General features: G+C 38.2%; 1 protein-coding gene across 5 annotated transcripts in view; it reads left to right on the top strand.

Annotated features, from left to right (window-relative positions):
* LOC126272301 (uncharacterized) overlaps positions 1-21,525 on the top strand; it is a 163,431-nt gene that overhangs the window by 89,237 nt on the left and 52,669 nt on the right. Inside the window, exon 2 of one of the 5 annotated variants that reach the window (XM_049975072.1) lies at positions 8,847-9,065. The exons of 2 other annotated variants lie outside the window; for them this stretch is intronic. In XM_049975072.1, coding sequence (XP_049831029.1) covers positions 8,977-9,065 — 89 coding nt within the window. In that variant the 5' untranslated portion in view covers positions 8,847-8,976. Of the gene's footprint in view, positions 1-8,846; positions 9,066-13,586; positions 13,773-14,637; positions 14,790-21,525 lie in introns of those variants that run through there. 2 more of the 5 variants (XM_049975075.1, XR_007549202.1) reach the window with 2 other exon arrangements.

The raw sequence follows: 21,525 nt of genomic DNA, 5'->3' as shown, positions 1-21,525 counted from the left end.
TCCCATTTCGTCTTCATCTACATTCTCTTCCATTTCCATAATATTATCCTCAAGTACATCGACCTTGTATAGACCCTCTATATACTCCTTCCACTTTTCTGCTTTCCCTTCTTTGCTTAGAAATGGGTTTCCATGTGAACTCTTGATGTTCATACAAGTGGTTCTCATATCTCCAAAGGTCTCTTTAATTTTCCTGTAGGCAGTAACTACACTCCTGGAAATGGAAAAAAGAACACATTGACAACGGTGTGTCAGACCCACCATACTTGCTCTGGACACTGCGAGAGGGCTGTACAGGCAATGATCACACGCACGGCACAGCGGACACACCAGGAACCACGGTGTTGGCCGTCGAATGGCGCTAGCTGCGCAGCATTTATGCACCACCGCCGTTAGTGTCAGCCAGTTTGCCGTGGCATACGGAGCTCCATCGCAGTCTTTAACACTGGTAGCATGCCGCGACAGTGTGGACGTGAACCGTATGTGCAGTTGACGGACTTTGAGCGAGGGCAAATAGTGGGCATGCGGAAGGCCGGGTGGACGTACCGCCGAATTGCTCAACACGTGGGGCGTGAGGTCTCCACAGTACATCGATGTTGTCGCCAGTGGTCGGCGGAAGGTGCACGTGCCCGTCGACCTGGGACCGGACCGCAGCGACGCACGGATGCACGCCAAGACCGTAGGGTCCTACGCAGTGCTGTAGGGGACCGCACCGCCACTTCCCAGCAAATTAGGGACACTGTTGTTCCTGGGGTATCGGCGAGGACCATTCGCAACCGTCTCCATGAAGCTGTGCTACGGTCCCGCACACCGTTAGGCCGTCTTCCGCTCACGCCCCAACATCGTGCAGCCTGCCTCCAGTGGTGTAGCGACAGGCATGACTGGAGGGACGAATGGAGACGTGTAGTCTTCAGCGATGAGAGTCGCTTCTGCCTTGGTGCCAATGATGGTCGTATGTGTGTTTGGCGCCATACAGGTGAGCGCCACAATCAGGACTGCATACGACCGAGGCACACAGGGCCAACACCCGGCATCATGGTGTGGGGAGCGATCTCCTACACTGGCCGTACACCTCTGGTGATCGTCGAGGGGACACTGAATAGTGCACGGTACATCCAAACCGTCATCGAACCCATCGTTCTACCATTCCTAGACCGGCAAGGGAACTTGCTGTTCCAACAGGACAATGCACGTCCGCATGTATCCCGTGCCACCCAATGTGCTCTAGAAGGTGTAAGTCAACTACCCTGGCCAGCAAGATCTCCGGATCTGTCCCCCATTGAGCATGTTTTGGACTGGATGAAGCGTCATCTCACGCGGTCTGCACGTCCAGCACAAATGCTGGTCCAACTGAGGCGCCAGGTGGAAATGGCATGGCAAGCCGTTCCACAGGACTACATCCAGCATCTCTACGATTGTCTCCCTGGGAGAATAGCAGCCTGCATTGCTGCAAAAGGTGGATATACACTGTACTAGTGCCGACATTGTGCATGCTCTGTTGCCTGTGTCTATGTGCCTGTGGTTCTGTCAGTGTGATCATGTGATGTATCTGACACCAGGAATGTGTCAATAAAGTTTCTCCTTCCTGGGACAATGAATTCACGGTGTTCTTATTTCAATTTCCAGGAGTGTATCTTACCCCTAATAAGATAAGCCTCTACATCCTTACATCTGTCCTCTAGCCATCCCTGCTTAGCCATTTTGCACTTCCTGTTGATCTCATTTTTGAGACGTCTGTATTCCTTTTTGCCTGCTTCATTTACTGCATTTTTATATTTTCTCCTTTCATCAATTAAATTCAATATTTCTTCTGTTACACAAGGATTTCTACTAGCCCTTGTCTTTTTACCTACTTGCTCCTCTGCTGCCTTCACTACTTCATCCCTCAAAGCTACCCATTCTTCTTCTACTGTATTTCTTTCCCCCATTCCTGTCAATTGCTCCCTTATGCTCTCCCTGAAACTCTGTACAACCTCTGGTTCTTTTAGTTTATCCATGTCCCATCTCCTTAAATTCCCACCTTTTTGCAGTTTCTTCAGTTTTAATCTACATGTCATAACCAATAGATTGTGGTCAGAGTCCACATCTGCCCCTGGCAATATCTTACAATTTAAAACCTGGTTCCTAAATCTCTGTCTTACCATTATATAATCTATCTGATACCTTTTGGTATGTCCAGGCTTCTTCCATGTATACAGCCTTCTTTTATGATCCTTGAACCAAGTGTTACCTATGATTAAGTTGTGCTCTGTGCAAAATTCTACTAGGTGGCTTCCTCTTTCATTTCTTTGCCCCAGTCCATAATCACCTACTACGTTTCCTTCTCTCCCTTTTCCTACTACCGAATTCCAGTCACCCATGACTATTAAATTTTCATCTTCCTTCACTATCTGATTAATTTCTTTTATTTGATCATACATTTCTTCAATTTCTTCGTCATCTGCAGAGCTAGTTGGTATATAAACTTGTACTACTGTTGTAGTGTGGGCTTCATATCTATCTTGGCCACAATAATGTGTTCACTATGCTGTCTGTAGTAGCTTACCCACATTCCTATTCATTATTAAACCTACTCCTGCATTACCCCTATTTGATTTTGTGTTCATAAACCTGCAGTCACCTGACCAGAAGTCTTGTTCCTCCTGCCACTGAACTTCACTAATTCCCACTATATCTAACTTTAACCTATCCATTTCCCTTTTTAAATTTTCTAACCTACCTGCCCGATTAAGGGATCTGACATTCCATGCTCCGATCCGTAGAACGCCAGTTTTCTTTCTCCTGATAACGACATCCTCTTGAGTAGTCCCCGCCCGGAGATCCGAATGGGGAACTATTTTACCTCCGGAATATTTTACCCAAGAGGATGCCATCATCATTTAATCATACAGTAAAGCTGCATGTCCTCGGAAAAAATTTCGGCCGTAGTTTCCCCTTGCTTTCAGCCGTTCGCAGTACCAGCATAGCAAGGCCATTTTGATTAATGTTACAAGGCCAGATCAGTCAATCATCGAGACTGTTGCGCCTGCAACTACTGAAAAGGCTGCTGCCCCTCTTCAGGAACCACACATTTGTCTGGCCTCTCAACAGATACCCCTCCGTTATGGTTGCACCTACGGTACGGCTATCTGTATCGCTGAGGCACGCAAGCCTCCCCACCAATGGCAAGGTCCATGGTTCATGGGGGGAGGTATAACTGCTTAATATACGTAAAAGAAAATATACAAAAATTCACACAGAGAAAGAATTTATATTTGCACAGCACTCAAAACAACTGCATGCTTGATATACCATATTCTAGGCTGTCTGATACACAACAGTCACAAACACCTAAGTCTAAAGTTATATAATAGACTGCCACAATCTGTCAAAACCCACATCCACTTTGAATTGGTGGTATTAGACACATGGCTCAAAAATAAAGTATATTACTCAATTGAAGAATATCTTGGAAGTAATTTGAAAGGAATGTATAAACCATAAAATAATATAACTATCATTAACTAAATGTGTAAAACCATATAATTAATTCTGTATAATGATTATTGCTGAAATTGTCTGATTAGTAAGACGTTTATGTGTTTATATGTATTAATGTATATGTAAAATGGTGATGTGAGTAAAATGTGCAAATCACTAACTACTAAAAAGATGTATGTATATGTATGCATAATGTATAATGTAAAAAATAGTAACAACTATACTTATATGAAATATGTAAAATGTATTTTGACAAAGCCAATTGTTTGGCAAACATGCTGAATGGGTAATAAATAAACATATGAAACATATTTGCACTGAATCGAGGGGTGGTCATGCGAGTGAATCTTTAAATAAACATGCAGGGCAGAGCTTGTGGTCTTTCGTCTGTTGCCTTGCATCTGGAATGTTGGTGGAGGTATTTTGTCTGGAGGTGGTAATGCTATGGGTGGTGCATATACTGCAAATGTTATTTTTATGAACCAGGACTTTTACGTTTGGATTTAGTGCACGCTGCTGCGTATAATGTAACATCTGCACAAAGTAACACCAAAATTTACACTGGTGATAGACAATGTTCAGTTATTCAATGAGTTATCTGTTTATGGTCACCATTCACAAACACTGTGTTTCTCTAAAAAATAATTAAAATGGATTTACATAAAACTTAAAATCAATATATTTTGAGCAATGTTATTATCCTTTGGGGTTTTGACCAACAGACCCAGCCTCAGTACGTGTTTTATTAAATTATTCACTAATGTCTCACTGCAAATATAAGGCTGTGGTATTAACATTATAATGTTGTGTTGTTTGGCTAAAGAACAATGATGTTTGGCCACCCCTTCTTGATGTTAGTGAGCATGCTCAAAGTTAATAGCCATACATTGCCCACTCCCTGGTAAATGGGCGAATATGTTGTAAAATTTTCCTAGTATAATGAAGGTGGTGATCACTCTGTAAGATGAAACAGTTTTAATTGTAGCAGCAAATAAACTTGAACTTTTGGAAGTTAGAAATGACTTGACTATCATTGTGGTAGAAATTGGTTTCTACAGCTACATCTACATCTGACTCTGCACACCACTGTGGGGTGCATGGCAGAGGATATGTCCCATTGTGCAAATTATTATGGCCTCTTCCTGTTCCATTGGACTGTGAGAAGAATGATTGTTTCAGTGCCTCTGTGCAAGCAGTAATTATTCTAATCTTATACTTATGATCCCTATGTGACCAGTATGTAGGGGGTCTTAGTATTCCTAGAGAAATAATTTAACGTCTGTTCTTGTATCTTTGTTAATTGAATTTCTTAGTGTAGTTTATGTTTATCTTCAAGAGTCTTCCAGTTCATTTCCTTCAGTATCTCTGTGACACTCTCTCATGGATTAAACAACCCTGTGACCATTTGTGCTGCCCTTCTCTGTATAAATTCAATATCCCCTGTTAGTTCTATCTGGATAGAGGTCCCATACACTTGAGCAATATTCTAGGGTGGGTCACACAAGTGATTTGAAAGCAATCTCCTTTGTAGACTGATTGCACTTTCCCAGTGTTCTACAAATAAATTGAAGTTTACCCACTGCTTTACCCATGTCTGAACCTTTGTAATCACTCCATCTCATGTCCCTACAAAATTTTATGCCCAGGTATTTACATGAGTTGTCCAATTTCAACAGTGACTCATTGATATTATAGCCATAGGTTACTATGCAAAATTTAACATTTCTGAACATTTAAAGCAACCTGCCAATCTCTACAACACTATGAAATCTTATGAAGATCTCACTGAATATTGCTGCAGCTTCTTTCAGACAGTACTTCATTATAGATAACTGCATCATCGGCAAAAAGCCTGATTTTACCATTGTCTGCATTGTCACTGATACACATTATGAACAGCAAAGGTCTCAACACACTTCCCTGGGGCACACCCAAAGTTACTTCTACATCTGACAGTGACTCTTCATCCAAGATAACATGTTGTGTTCTCCCTAGGAAAAAGTCATCAAACTAGTCACAAATCACATTGGATACCGCATATGATCATACTTTTGACAGTAAGCCTGCCACAAGTGACCTGCCATCTTCAAGAAGTAGGGCGGGCTTTGACAATGTCAGTGAAAATTGTGGATGATGCAGTGCGAAGACTTGAGTGTGTGTCAGGGAAATGGGGCTCCCTAGGAAAAACTGTAAAGCATTGTTTTTGAAAAATCCTGTTCCTGACAAACTTAGAAACATTTCAAAAATTCCACAAGGTGACAATTCTATTGCAGTTTTTGATGGACCACACAAGAGTTCATAGTTTTACTGTTGCTCCAGTTACCTCTGGAGAAATTTAGAGGTCATTTTCTCAGATGAAGACTGTATTATCTAACTGGAGATTCAACATGACTCCAGAAATTTAAGAGCATTTGGCTCGTATGTACAACCAGTTAACTGATACACCTTTGAATGCATAGGCTTTCAGAAAAATTTTCATGTTCAGTCAAGTACAATAAGCATTTTGTTTAAGATTTGAAAGTTACTATAAAAATATAATACAACACAATTTTAACATAAATATGCTGATTGTATGATAGTTAATAGTGCAATCTTATAAATAAATTGGTATAATGTAAAGCTCTTTATATTGCCTTTTATTGCCTATTTTAGCTATTTATAAGGGCTTTTAATGATTTATGATCCTAACTTCTGGTCTTTGGTTATAAGCTTTAGTATCATTTGAAAGACATCTTTATGGATAATACTTCAACAGTGGAATGTTTGTAAATGAAAGCAAAAAAACCTTAATGAGTTTATTCATACTTTTTATATTTCTTACGTCAATGCTTATTATAAAATTTCACAAATTTATATAAAAAAATCAATATGCAATAAAATGAATTTTTCAAATGCTTGCTGATAAACTTAAGATTTTGTGAATATTAATTTCTTTGCTGTAGTTATTTATATGTAATTATGAAAATAATATGTAAGAAGTATGAGTTAGCTTTTGAAGCATCTTCAGAGGATGGCCTTCAGCATTCTGTACAAAATTTACAGATTATGGCCATGGCCTTCTGCAGAAAATGCCCACTACAAAATGATATTTGTTTGAAAAATAAAATTCTATGAAGAATGAATACATTCACATGTTTATAAACTAACGGTGTGAAGAAAGAACCCTAGCCGAAAAGCCACCAGGTGCACCAAACAATGTAATGAAACCTATGCTAGTTGAGAAGCACACCAGAGCATTCCTTTAAAAGACCACGGCAAGGTCTGTGCTGTGGTATGGCAGTGAAGCCTGGACAATAAAGACAAATGATATAAAAAGACAAAGACTAAACTAAAGACTAATTCATGAGATGGACAGCTCCTTATAGCAAATGGGATCAGAAAAGGAATGAAGATGTATTGGAGGAACTTAAAATGGGTTAATCACACATTATATTCAAAACTACCAAAACAAATAGAGAAAACTTCTATAAGGAACAGCTCAAGCATGATCCCAGAGACCATGCTACACTACCATTACAGTGAGTAAGACTGCTATGTTAACAAATGAGAATATGGTTGGAGAACTTCATGACAACACAGTAACAAGTAAAGAGACCTAATACTTTGAAGGAAGACGATAATTATGATGATAAAAGGCAAAATGTTTATAACTGTTGTTCATTTGTGTAAGGCTGAATATGAATCGGAACAGTTTTGCAACAGACATTTTGGCAGATATGTACCAAATTACATGCAAGTTTGACATTGTGTGTGATAATGTGATAACACAAGTTTGATTCATTGCTTAGTTGAAAAACTCACCTGGGCATGTTCTTATGTAAGACTCAAAGAACATCACAGTGAAACAAAATCAACAAGATATGTACCATATATATGTGAATAATTCACACTTTTTTTCTGATTTAAGAACAAAAAGCTAGTGTGTGTGGATTAATTGCAATAAGGCTGGAAGTGCTCCATCTCCATCAATAGATCATGTTTTACTACAGTATTGTTGCAAACTTAGTCTGTAATGGGCAGTAGCATGTTAGAAGTGAAGTATTAATGTCATGTTAACTTGTTAATTATGGGTACAAGTTCTTGTTATTGCTCATACACTAGTAAAGAAAAGCTTAAAATTACTAAATTACTTATGAAGCAGAGAGCACTGGAAACTGTGCAGTGGGGAGAATTTATAATGTGAGTACAGGTTTTATTTGTGGTGGTCAAAAAAACAAAATATGGCTTCAAGAAATGAATAGTAATCACTGGGCATTTTGTGGGAAAAAAGTGAAGTACCTAGACCTCAGACAAAACGCTCAGTGGTTATGTAGATGAGAAGTGACAACATGAATCTGTGTCGACAAGTGAAACATGCCAACTCACACACTGGTTTCAGCCAAAGGACTAGGCATCACCAATTTCAAAGATAGCCATGGCTGGCTATCAAGATTTTTCAGTTGAAATGGATTAGTTCTCAGGAGGAAATCTACCACTGTTTAGCGGCTTCCAGCTGGTTATGGATGAAAATGTTGTGAATTTTCATTACTATGTGATATATTTGCACTGCGGACATTCCTGTATATTATCACAAGTTAGTAACACAGATGAATCCTCCGTCATGATATGAACTGGTGGCAATGAGGAGAAAAAGTGTACAGTAATGTGTGTATCTAGTGCTGGATGAAAGCAACCACTTTGTGTGATATTTAAAAGGAAAACGTTGCCCCAGCCCATTACCAAATTTACACAACATGTCAGTCCTTGACAGTTCCTGCAGACATACAACTGAGGAAGTGGCATACAAGTTTCAAAAATGGAAAACTGACTTGGTCATTATCCCTGGAGGTCTAACATCTGTCCTGCAACCACTAGATTTTTGTGTAATTGGCCATTCACAGCTGCACTTAAACAGTGATATATGCAATGGATGGTGTACACACACAAATACAAATTCAAACCAATATTTCTTTCTTTTTTTTCCTCTCTTAAAATAAGGGTGCACAGAATATTTGATGGCACAGGCTATTTATGTATATAGTTTGAAGTTCTGCATACTCTTCCTGTTTTGTGCTATAATAACTGTACATAATTCTCTATTGATGAAAGAGTATGTATGAAGATGGAAAGTTCTGACAAGTTACTCAGAGCTGACACTTGATTAGGAGCCATTGTTGTATTTATTTTGTAATGATGATTGTGTTCTTACATATTGATGAACAACATGTTCTTCCTTTTCAGTAATTTGCAAATGAACTATTAACTTCTTTTCCTTTCTATTACATCTCACAATCAGTATTACTATTTACTTCTTGGTTATCATATTTCATGAAAGTGGATCACGAAACCAAGTAACATTTACCTTCATTGTTTTATTTTATATGTAGGCAGATTTTGGATGAATCTGATCCAAAGGATAACAATCCATTTAACCCTAAGTGTAGAAATTACTTTCTATCTGCATACAAAAATTTTGGAACATCACCTGCACAGACAGCAACAAGTGAAACACATGATATGCTGAAACAGATTCTTGATAGTATGTGCAGTCCTAAACGGAGTCCCAGAGAAAGTATTCTGAACTTCTTGTCATATCCTCTATCAGAGTAAGTTTGTTTTATAGCTTAATCAATTCTAATACCATTACGATATGGCTAACAACTTTATGAGTGTGATAAAATATTTAATTATAAATGATTCAAAGCAATAATAAATAAAAGAGTCTACAAAATTCAGATTGTTGTACAGCTGTTCTGAAAAAAATAGCTGTCAAAAATTCTTGAGTTATTTGAAGGAGCTGATATTTTCCTAGTTTTCTTACAGTATTGATAACTTTGAATGATAAATGTTTCAGCCACATTTTCAGATTTCATCAGTACTGGAGAATTCCTACGCATGAGTTTGTATTGAAGCTTCAATAAAATCAACAAAACATTTGTGAGAGCCTTTCCAAGGAACTGCATCTTCTATGGATTGTGTCATGAAGAAATCAGTTCTCAGATCATCAAATTGAAGGGGCAACAGTGTCAAAATCGAGAATGCCTGAGAAAGAGGATGAGACTGAGACCAAAAAAGAGAAGCAAAAAGTTGCTAGTTTACCTTCTGATGGCCCAGTATCTGGAAAGATCAGCAGGATCCTACAGAAACATAAAATTCAATGTATTTTGACCCCTTCAACTAAGGTAAAACACATTCTTTGTAATGTTTAAGACAATTCATTTCTTCAAAAGACACATGTGTATACATTCAATGTGAATGTGGCATGTACTACATGGGTCAGACTTTCAGAATAGTTGACATGAGATGCAAAGAACATCAGCGACCACCTGACTAAAACAATCTAGGAAATCAGCTATTGCTGAGCACTGCCTTGAACATAATTATGAAATGAAGTACGATGAGACCAGTATCATGGTGCAAACACCAAGTTTCTGGGATAGCATAAATAAGTATTCTATGAAAATAAAAACCTAATAAATAGAAACAGAGGTTTCAATTTCAATAATGCCTGCTGCCCATCACTCAATTTATTAAAATCTCAGTAGCCATTAAATAGACAAGACCTGGAAAATCTTGAGACAATATGTGGAATGTAAAAGCAAACTCTGAATAACTAAAGGGCATCAAAGTGTGTTAATTAAATGTAGGTATCACAAATAGTATACATAAGACTCTAATTACAATTATAAGTGTTAAACCAAAGTGTAAAAATATCAACTGAGAAATTGATACGCTTCAACCTGCACCTCAGTGCTTCAAAAGTGATCAGATTATTTAGTGAACTGACTGATGTCTGGTATAAAAGTGAAGTTTTAGCTATTGTGAAGCTGTTAGATGCTATGGGGGCTCGTGAAGGAGAAGTTGGCTATCTAAAATGTGTTGTGTTGGAAGTGCCTAATTCTGCTCATATGTCAGAAATTAATGGGGTTGAAGATCATTTAAATACTGAATAATTCACAGTGTGTGGAACCAGATATTTCTATGGGAAAAATTAAAAGAGTCTTCACAAAATTCGACTGAATTTCCTTTTGAGAAAAACTGGCAGCAATATGTAAACAAATGTATCCAGAGTGGTGGAGGAAATAGGATAATGTGTTTTATAAATACTTTAAAGAGAGAGTTAGTAAACTTAACCAAAATTCAGTAAATGTGCAGATGTAGGAGATCACAATTTCAAAGTGAGCATTAAACTAACTAAAAGAGTAACTGATGCCAATAATAGTAAAGATATGGAATTGGATGATATAGAAGGAGACTTATCACAAGAAGTAAAATTTTGAGACAGAATGCCATCAGTAAATGGGACCAGAATTACCAAGAAATTTTAAACAAAATAAAACAAACTTTATGTTACTGTAACAGCTCATCTAGTCCTAACTTCGCTTTACCCTTTTTTGTGTTGTGACTCCAGTGATTATGGGCTGAGAGCCCATCTATTTCAAATAATTGTAGAGAATAGAGAAACAGTACATCATACCATCACTTTTGCCAGTAGAACTGTACTGAAACATCAGAGGAGATGCACAATTATGGAAAAAGAATTATTTGCCGTACACTGGGCATTTAATAAGTTCAAAAATTACTTAATGGGACATATGGTGATAGTATACTCTGACCATTAAGTTATCTGCAAGAATGAAGATTATATCATAGATGGTTAATGATGTGGGCATCTTTCTCCAACAACTTGGTTATGAAATAAAATAAATGAAAGGTTCTGAAAACAAAGCAGCTGATGCTTGAAACTTAAGATGAAGACTTTAAACATGTGTATATATAAGGGGTAAAAGACAAGAAAACAACTAGAGAAATATGTAATGTCATCAGGAGGAATCAAAACAATAATGAACTGAGGTTAGTATACAGTCTTTTAGGTAAGCCAGTGGAAGTTAAGTTGTTAAGTTTTATAAGTTCACAAAGGTGAAGAGTTTGTCTAGCTATGTTGGAAGCTATGTTGGACAGAGCAGTTCATAGAAAAACTGGTAAATTACACCTAAGAAAGTTTGATCATTTTGGTACACAAAAGTTACAGGAAAATGTTTATTTTCAGAGTATGGTAAAGCAGGTAAGGAACTACACTTCAAATTGTCATAAATGTCAGAGAGTCAAAGTAAATAATGAAACTGTCACAAGAATAGACACAAAATATTTTGAGACAAACCTAAGAGCCTCGTCACTATCAATGTCTATGGCCTGCTCCCAAGTTCAAGAGTTGGATACAACTTCATCTTAGCCATAGAAGATGTGTTCTCCAAATTTATTAAACTTTATTCTATCAGAAAAGCTACCAGCTGAACCATTGTGTTAAATATAGAATACAAATAAATAACACAGACTAGGGAAACCTTGGGTTATCCTATCTGTCAATGACTCATAGTTTATTTCTAAGGAAATGGAAATTTTTCATTGGCGGGACAGGGTTAGTATATCTTACTCTCATCATATACTGCATCTAGCAACATTATGTGCATGTTTCCTTGGGTGCTCATTCAGAATATATTAACTTTCTATGTCATTAAGAATAACTTATTCAAATTTTCACATAAAGGAGTAATAAATCCTATATCAAAATCACACTTGTTTACTAATTTAAATCAAATTGTCTGTGTGTTTGGGGGGGGGGGGGGGGGAGGGAGGGAGTGAGTGAGTGAGTGAGGGCTGCCAACAATGAGGGTATTTCCCACACAAAATACATCAGATTTTAGTCTATAGGATTAGCATAATTATAGGCAAAAAGAAAATGTCTTAATTATTTAATATTATTGTTAATTTATCTGGAAAACGAACATTAGACCAATTTCTAGAGGACAGGGGTCATTTCTAGAAACTGCAGCACCTGATCTTGAGAACATAACATGTGTTGTTCACAGAAACTGCACCAAAACATTTGATATATTCCCTTGTCAGAACAGATTTTTATTTTTTATGAGTTTTCAACACTAAAAAGGGACAATTGTTATTTTTATGTTACCTGATATGTGTGCATCTTTGAAATGACCTTGGCCAGGTTTCCCTGCAAGCTCACTAGGTGGCAGGGCCATGCTTATAACACACTATTTGGGTTCTCTGTGCATTTGTAACGGTGACAAAATGGGAGCTGGAATGAAATGTCATGTGGCGAGGGCCTCCCGGTGGTTAGACCTGATCGCCTGGTGCAAGTCTTTTGATGTGACACTACTTCAGCAACTTGTGCAATGATGAGGATGAATCAATGATGATGAAGATGACACAAACACCCAGTCCCTGAGTAGAGAAAATCTCCAAGCCAGCCAAGAATCGAACCTGGGCCCCCAGACACGACAAGCTGGCGCGCTGTCCACTAAGCTACAGTGGCAGACTGCGGAAGCAGATTTTAAGCTAAGAGTGAACAGTAAGTTCTGTGTTAAGGTTGGGGAACCCTAGTGATGAAGTAAGTATATTCAAGTGAGGCACAAAAGTTTTCGTGAGGGCTGAGATTCAGTGCAAGAGAATCCCAAAGCTAGTCGCTCATCTGCAATACATATGGATGCAAACATGGTACATGTAAGGCTGTTACTGCAAGAAGACCATCATGTAACTGCATGCAGTATCATAATAACTTAATTTGAATCATGATGTGTGTCATAAGATTTTACTTGAAGATTTAGGGAAATGGAAACTAAATGTAAAACTTGTCTCTCACCCACTAAGAGATGGACTCAATGAGAAATTTCTGCTGAACTACTGAATGGAGCTAGATGTGATTCCAGATTTCTGTCTAAGATTATTGCTGGGGATGAAAGTTGCTACTACCATTATGACAGAGTGCTGAATGATGGAGTCCTAAAAAATCAGGTAACAGCCTTAGAGAACAGAGACGATGTTGATCACATACTTTGATAGAAAGGATTAGTTCACCATGAGCATATTCCTTCAGATCAAACAGTGAACCAAACTCTTTACATCTAAGTCTTGAACTATTTGTGACAAGCAATTCAATGTTGCTGCCCTGATACGTAATATCCTCAGGACTGATTTTTAGTGCATAACAGTGCATGACCCTATACTTCTTTATCTTTTACTGAGTACCTAGCTAGGCATTCTGTTATTGCTGTCCCAAACCTGTCATATTCGCCTGGCCTCTCATCTTGCATTTGTTTTTCCTTGAGTGAGAAGGTGACTGAAAGGAAAGCTTCATCAAGATATTGCAGGACATCCAACGGTCTGTGACAAACGACCATACAAGCATCACAGTTGAAGATTTCCCTGATTGCTTCTGAGAACTCCAGTGACATTGGCAGCTGTATATAGATAGCCAAGGGGACTACTTCAATGGGAGCTAGAATCATTATTTCGTGAGTGCAATTTTCTATTGTTTTAAAAACCTGTCCTGGAACTTTTCTGACAAAGGGAGTATCCAGCAGGGATACGACTTCCTAAAATCCTGCCCCGAAATGAGATCCATCCTTCATGAAATCCTCCCCACTCCACCAAGAGTGTCTTTCCGCCGTCCACCTAACCTTCGTAACCTCTTGGTTCATCCCTATGAAATCCCCAAACCACCTCCCCTACCCTCTGGCTCCTACCCTTGCAACCGCCCCCGGTGTAAAACCTGTCCTATGCACCCTCCCACCACCACCTACTCCAGTCCTGTAACCCGGAAGGTGTACACGATCAAAGGGAGAGCCACATGTGAAAGCACCCACGTGATTTACCAACTGACCTGCCTGCACTGTGATGCTTTCTATGTGGGAATGACCAGCAACAAACTGTCCATTCGCATGAATGGACACAGGCAAACAGTGTTTGTTGGTAATGAGGATCACCCTGTGGCTAAACATGCCTTGATGCACGGCCAGCACATCTTGGCACAATGTTACACCGTCCGAGTTATCTGGATACTTCCCACCAACACCAACCTATCCGAACTCCGGAGATGGGAACTCGCCCTTCAGTATATCCTCTCTTCTCGATATCCGCCAGGCCTCAACCTCCACTAATTTCAAGTTGCCGCCGCTCATACCTCACCTGTCTTTCAACAACTTCTTTGCCTCTGTACTTCCGCCTCGACTGACATCTCTGCCCTTAACTCTTTGCCTTTAAATATGTCTGCTTGTGTCTGTGTATGTGCGGATGGATATGTGTGTGTGTGTGCAAGTGTACACCTGTCCTTTTTTTCCCCTAAGGGAAGTCTTTCCGCTCCCGGGATTGGAATGACTCCTTACCCTCTCCCTTAAAACCCACATCCTTTCATTTTTCCCTCTCCTTCCCTCTTTCCTGACGAAGCAACTGCCAGTTGCGAAAGCTCGTAATTCTGTGTGTGTGTTTGTGTGTTTTGTTCATGTGCCTGTCTGCCGGCGCTTTCCCGCTTGGTAAGTCTTGGAATCTTTGTTTTTAATATAAAGGGAGTATATTGTTTGAAATGCACAAATAACCTTTACATGTGTATTAATTGGACAATTTTCAATTTCTTAGTAATAGTTCATTTGTTTACTAGTACATAAGCTACATGCTTTCTCTAAGTTTCAATTTTGCTGTTATATTTAAAAGAAGTTGCCACTTACAGAGTAGTAGCATATAAGATGGCTTTCTTGAAAGTCTAATGAATTTTGAGAAAGCTCACTTCTGATACTTCTAGTCTTTGCTTGGATTTAAAAATATTTTAAACATTTCTTTCCATGCAGTAATTTTATGCAATATCTATTATTTTAATTTAAGGAAATTGTGTTATCCCAAACACAGAATTGTATTTTCCATGTGACGGTTTTCATTTCAGAATTTATTTTTTTGTTTACCTTCATGGGTATGTTGCCCACCTTTCTCTCATTAAGGACTAGAAAGATAAAATGTCATGTTTGTAGGAAGAACAATATTGTTCTGTAGTTGTAAAGGATTCCACTGTTGTTTGACAAAAGCACATAGGAGAGTCAATCTGAAGAGGAAATATCTTATTAATCAAAGGAAACAAAGCACCACAATTGATCAAAAATGCTATTTCGATGGGTATGGAAGAAATGTGAACACCTCAAACTTCTTTCATACTTACAAATTAATTGGAAAAGCGATGTTAACTTCACAGCTTACTTTGTAGACAGACTAAAATTTTTAATACTAGTTTAGCTACTCAACTGCTTTGGTATATTCCATTTCACACTTTGATATTTTCAGTATATGCTTGTCATTTGTTCATTATATGTAGCTATATTCACACATTCTTAGGTACATAGAATTACGGTGGAAACTTACCAAGTGTACAAAGTAAAAAAAAAAAAAGTTGAAAAATTATCTAAATCTACACAAAATTGTTAGAATTCCATCTTTAGTGGAATATGAATGGGTAGTGTAACACCTTACACTAGATATCAGATAAACTGTGAAGCAATTTAAATCATAATACCTTTCAGTCTAGTCTGATGTGGACCACAACTCATAACTGACTATTTAAATCAGCACCTTATTAGAAGCACAACATAAATTGATAAAATACATAATATGCAAAATTACCGTGTAACAGAAGGTAATCGTGTTCTTAAGCTTTTATATCCCAACAGGAAGGTTTGGTGACAGAGAATCCGGAATACATTCCATTGTATTGAAATTTTATTGAAACTGTAACATTCAAATTGCATCATAATTTACAACTTTTTAAAAAAAGTTGGTTGGTATACTTTCTAAGAGCCAAATTATGTTTAAGCTTTTTAAAATACAACTGGTTTGTATACTTGTTGACAGTCAAATTATGTTCAAGTTTTTGCATCACTAAATTAATGAACATGACTTAAAAATCACATTCTAAAAAAACTAACTTCAAAATGTATATTTGTAAAGCAGGTTTTCTAAATGACTCTTACTCAAATTAACTGTACTATTAACAGCAGAAACTGTAAAAACAAATTTCCATAAACAAAAGGCACTACAACAATGTATTATTTATCCAAGAAATTGTTAACATGCAGTTAATTTTAGCACTATCATTGTTTTCTGTTAATCACCTGCATAATGTCATATTTTAATAGGTAAGCTGATATAACAAAGGATCTATGATCTTGGACACTTTGAGACTGAAAGTCATTCTCAGTTTTGATGTGTTAAGGAACAGATGTGATTGTCAAGTACTCTGTATATGGAATTTCTGGATGACACTATTATGGACTGTGCAATTTATGATAACATTGGGTAGAAGTTATTCAACAACTGAATAAATGAAGCTTTGTAACAAATTTTATGGCCAGTGTTTCTATTTAAAACACATTCTACATAGTATGTCAGAGTGCACTGGAAGATACACAATGCATTTTCAACTTGTAGAAGATCAGCATGAATCAAATTAAGTAAAATCAAACAATTTAAACACTCCAGGTAGGAATATCAACAAAATAGAGATTGCTACTTACCAGAAAGAAGACACATTAAGTTGCAGACAGGCACAATTAAAAGACACATAAATCTTTCAGTCACAGCCTTCTTCAGGAAAAGAAAACACATTTATTTATTTCATGTTCCATAGATCCAGTTAGTGAGTCAATCACAAGGATACAGAACATGTCATATTGTACAGGTTTCAATTTAAACTTACAATAAATACAAGGGCAATTCAGTTCCAAATTGTACATAGTTTAAGTAAGACATACTATAAATACAGTAATAGATACAATGTCAGTTAGATAACATAACAACCATTTAACAGAAAAAGGAGTTCCAAATAAAGGTTATAAATAAGAAAAAAAATGGTTCAAATGGCTCTGAGCACTATGGGACTTAACTTCTGAGGTCATCAGTCCTCTAGAACTTAGAACTACAGTAGAGCGCCAATTATCCGAAGTAGTTGGGGGACATGGGTGTTTGGAAAACTGGTTTGTTCGGATAATTGAACTGTACATGTTTATTTTCCAAAAAGAAGTACTATACAGTAAATTTATTCATAAAAACAGGCATCTCTTTTAGTATTACAAAGTAACATGCAAAGGCAACTTCAGTAGGAATATATATCGTATGTGGCACAGTTTATTAAACAAAAATTTATACATATTACATACACATTTTGCATGAACAATACACACAGGATACATAGTTTTTCTCCCTGTATTGTAAGCTCACAAATGCCGTGTCTTGACTTGAAGCATTTCAACCAGGCCGTGCTTGCTTTAAAGTTCGAAGGCCCTCCAAGTTTTTCGTTGAACTGCATTGCCTTCTCACACAGAATGGGACCTGAGATAGGTTCTCCTTCCAATCTCTTTTGTGTAAACCACTCGTAAACCGCATCATCTATATCTGTGTTAGTGGCGAGCTTCAAAGTTTTACAGCTTGTTGATCCATCAGTAGAATCAAGCATAGCTATAAAATTTCCTATGCTCATCTTTTGTTTTTTTATATCTCTAATTGTCTACTTCCCCACCTTGTACTCATTGGATAAAGTGGTTGCAGATTCATCTTCTTCTAACCTTTTAATAATCTCGTACTTGTCTCTCATAGAAAGGACAACACGTTTACGTTTAAGCATTTTGTATCGTCAAGTTCACTTCTTCACGCAGCAGCACACAAGTGGTCATAACAGAGAACAGAAGGTGACTGTTTGCACCATGAGATTGTGGGCGTGCAATCCTTCAAATTGCATGGAGCAGCATGCCTCAACTCTAAGCTGGCGCAGCCGTTGCTGTGAACAGCTTTGATACTGCTGCTACTTCTACTACCAGTGCCAAGCCGACAGAAGTGTGCTGGTTGTTGAAACACAGCGACTGGCAGCTTGGCCGGTCAGCAGTGCCTTGTGAAGGCCCCATTAGAAGCAATGTTCTGCCAGTAGTTGCCCAGTGCAGCGACTACTGTGGGAAACATGGTTTGGGAGTGAGGGGGATGATGGACGGTAGGGTGGAAGAGTAACAGGCGTAAGCGAGTACACAGTCCGGTTAAGCGGTCATTCGGTTGACCGACGTTCAGATAATCAACGCTCTACTGTACTTAAACCTAACGACATCACACACATCCATGCCTGACGCAGGATTCGAACCTGTGACCATAGCGGTCTCGTGGTTCCAGACTGTAGTGCCTAGAACTGCTCAGCCACTCTGGCCGGCTATAAATAAGAGCACAAAGTTAAATCAGATGTTAGGCCTATAAGAGTAAATACAGGTGCGGCCAATCTGCTGTTACAAAAAGGGTGACAATGCTCAAATGCTCAATAAAATCAATTGAACTAGTTCTAGACACAATAAGTTTAGTGTTTGTGTACATTTTCTTTCAAGTATTCATCCACAGTATAAAAAGATTTCTCTGTCAGGTAATCTTTGAGAACTTATTTAAATTTTGGCAGTTCTGTATGAACACATTTGATACGCAGTGGGAGAGCACTGAACAGCTTAATGCTGGAGTAGTAAACTCTTGTACCAGAGTGAGATGTTTCAATTCGCCATGTAGATTGTTTTTGTTTCTGGTGTTATAGCCATCGAATTTCTGTTGTCTTGGTAGATAGAATAATTTTTGCACACAAAGGTCAGCAAGGAAAAAAATAAACTGTGAGGCAGTTGTTACGATACCTATCTTTCCAAACAAGTGTCTGCATGAGTATCTTTGAAGGACCCCACACATTATTCTGATTGCTTTGTTTTTGGACAGTGAAAACTTTTTTTGCAAGTGGTTGGTTCCCTCAGAATATGATAGCATATGAAATCAATGAGTGGAAGTAGCCAAAGTAGGCAATCTTAATGCTGTCAACTTCAGCCACTGAAGAAATTACCCATAGTGCAAATGTTGCCGAGCTAAGTATTTTACTTATATGAAGAATGTGAACTGACCAATTACATTTGCTGGCTATATAAGCACCTAGGAATTGTGTATCTTCAACTTTCTGCATTGGTTAATCTCTACATTTCATATTAATTTCATCGAGATTACTTTGTCATGTATGGAACATCATATAATGAGTTTTATTTGCATTGACCCAGAGGCCATTTGAGGAGAACCAATTTAAGATGTCATTAAAAACAGTATTTGTAGTTTGTTCAAGATTGTGATCTATCTAATCAGCAATTAGAATTGTGGTATCATCAGTGAACAGGGTAAATTTGCTGTTTGTCTCAGAATGAAGAGGAAGATCATTAATGAAGATGAGGAATAGCAGTGGGCCCAAAATGGAGCCTTGAGGCACACCACATGTTGTCGCGCCCCACTCAGACAAGGCAGGTTCTCCAGAAGAGCCATTTAGCATTACAGTCTGCTTCTGATCCTTTAGATATGATTGTAGCCACAAGCCAACAGTACCACTTAAACCATGGTATTCTCCCTTTTTCAAAAGAATTTGGTGGTTTACACAGTCAAAGGCTTTCGTAAGATCACAAAAAATACCCACTGGAGACATTTTTTGTTAATGGCTTCCAAAACTTGGTTGAGGAAAGAGAATACTGCCTGTTCAGTACAATGACCAGCATGAAAACTAAACTGATTTTTGCTTAAGATACTGTGAACGTTGAGATGATCTACAATCCTCCTGTGCATGAGTTTTTCAAGAATTTTTGAGAAGATAGTTAATAGGGATATTGGGCAATAGTTTGTAACATTGTTTTTATCACCTTTGTTGAAGAGGGGAATCACTACAGCCAATTTTAGTCTGTCAGGAACAATCCATTCGTGTAGGGATATATTGTATATGTTGCATAAGACAGGACTAACAAATTTACGAGGGCTATCCACAAAGTACATTACGTTTTAGAATTAAAAATAAATAAAGTATTGGAATTTTTTTATTATGTACAGATGAAAGCCACACTTAAATACTACTTTTCTACATAGTTGCCATTTAAATTAAGGCACTTATTGTAGCGATGGACGTGCTTGGAAATTCCTTCGTCGTAAAATTCGGCCACCTGCGCCATCAACCACGTGGTTACAACTTCTTGAAGCTGTGCGTCGTCATCAAAACGCTGCATAGCAACCACTTCTTCATTGCTGGGAATAAGTGGAAGTCACTCGATGCCAGGTTGGGACTGTACGGCGGATGAGGAAACAACTCCCACTTAAGAGATTCGAGAACTTCACGAGTGGCATTTGCCGTGTGGGCCCGGGCGCTGTCGTGAATCAGCAAGATCTTTGAGCCCAACTTTCCCCTGTGCTTGTTTTGTATTGCTCTTCTGAGGTTGTGCAGAGTTTGTCAATACCTTTGAGAGTTTATTGTAGTGCCTCTTTCCAGGAAATCCACAAAAATCACACCTTTTCTGTACCAAAAGACAGTCGCCATCACCTTCATTTCAGACATTGTCTGCATGAATTTCTTGGGTTTTTGGGGGGAATTTGTGTGCCCCCTCTGCATTGACTGCAATTTTGTCTTGCAGTTCACATGCTTAACCCATGTTTTGTCATCAGTAATGATGCGATCAAATAATGAGTCGCCATCTTTCTCGTAAGCATCCAAAAACATTAATGCTGCAGCCATTCGCTGATCTTTGTGAATCTCTGTCAAGATTTTTGGTATCCATCTTGCATAAAACCTATGGTAACCAAGCTTTTTGGTAATGATTTCGTGCAACAAACTTCGTGAAATTTGTGGAAAACTCATAGAGAGTTCCATTATTGTGAAGTCACGGTTTTCACGGACTGCGGCATCGACATTTTCGACAAGTTCGGCAGTCACTATACTGGGTCTTCCACTATGCTCTTTGTCATGAACGTTAGTTTGGCCATTTTTAAATTTTATGACCCATTGACGCCCTCCACCTTCAGTGATTATGTCGTCCCCATTATAACATTTCAGCTCCTCAACACCAAATTATAGCATTTCAGCTCCTCAACACCAAATTAAAACGTTCCACTTCAATTTGTTTGCTCTTATAGCGATCCCAGCTTCCTCAACCAAATTAAAACGTTGCATTAGGAGGTGTCTGCTTCATGCAAAAGGTCTTGAGTTCATATTGACGACAACAAGTAATTCTTCATTACAGACGTTTATTTACAAACGGAACTGACAGACTTCACAGACTCAACAACCAACTCTCCGAGCCAACCGCACTGCACATCCGAACTGGCCACTGACAACTCCTAGGTGTACTAATATCCTTCCAAACAATGAGAGTCTTTCACAATGCTTTGTTCACAATACGATAGCAATTCACGACTTAAAAC

The sequence above is a fragment of the Schistocerca gregaria genome, chromosome 5, assembly GCF_023897955.1.
Source record: "Schistocerca gregaria isolate iqSchGreg1 chromosome 5, iqSchGreg1.2, whole genome shotgun sequence".
Classification (NCBI taxonomy): Eukaryota; Metazoa; Arthropoda; class Insecta; order Orthoptera; family Acrididae; genus Schistocerca; species Schistocerca gregaria.
Note: the sequence above shows the minus strand (reverse complement) of the source record. Positions and strands in the feature narration are given on the sequence as shown.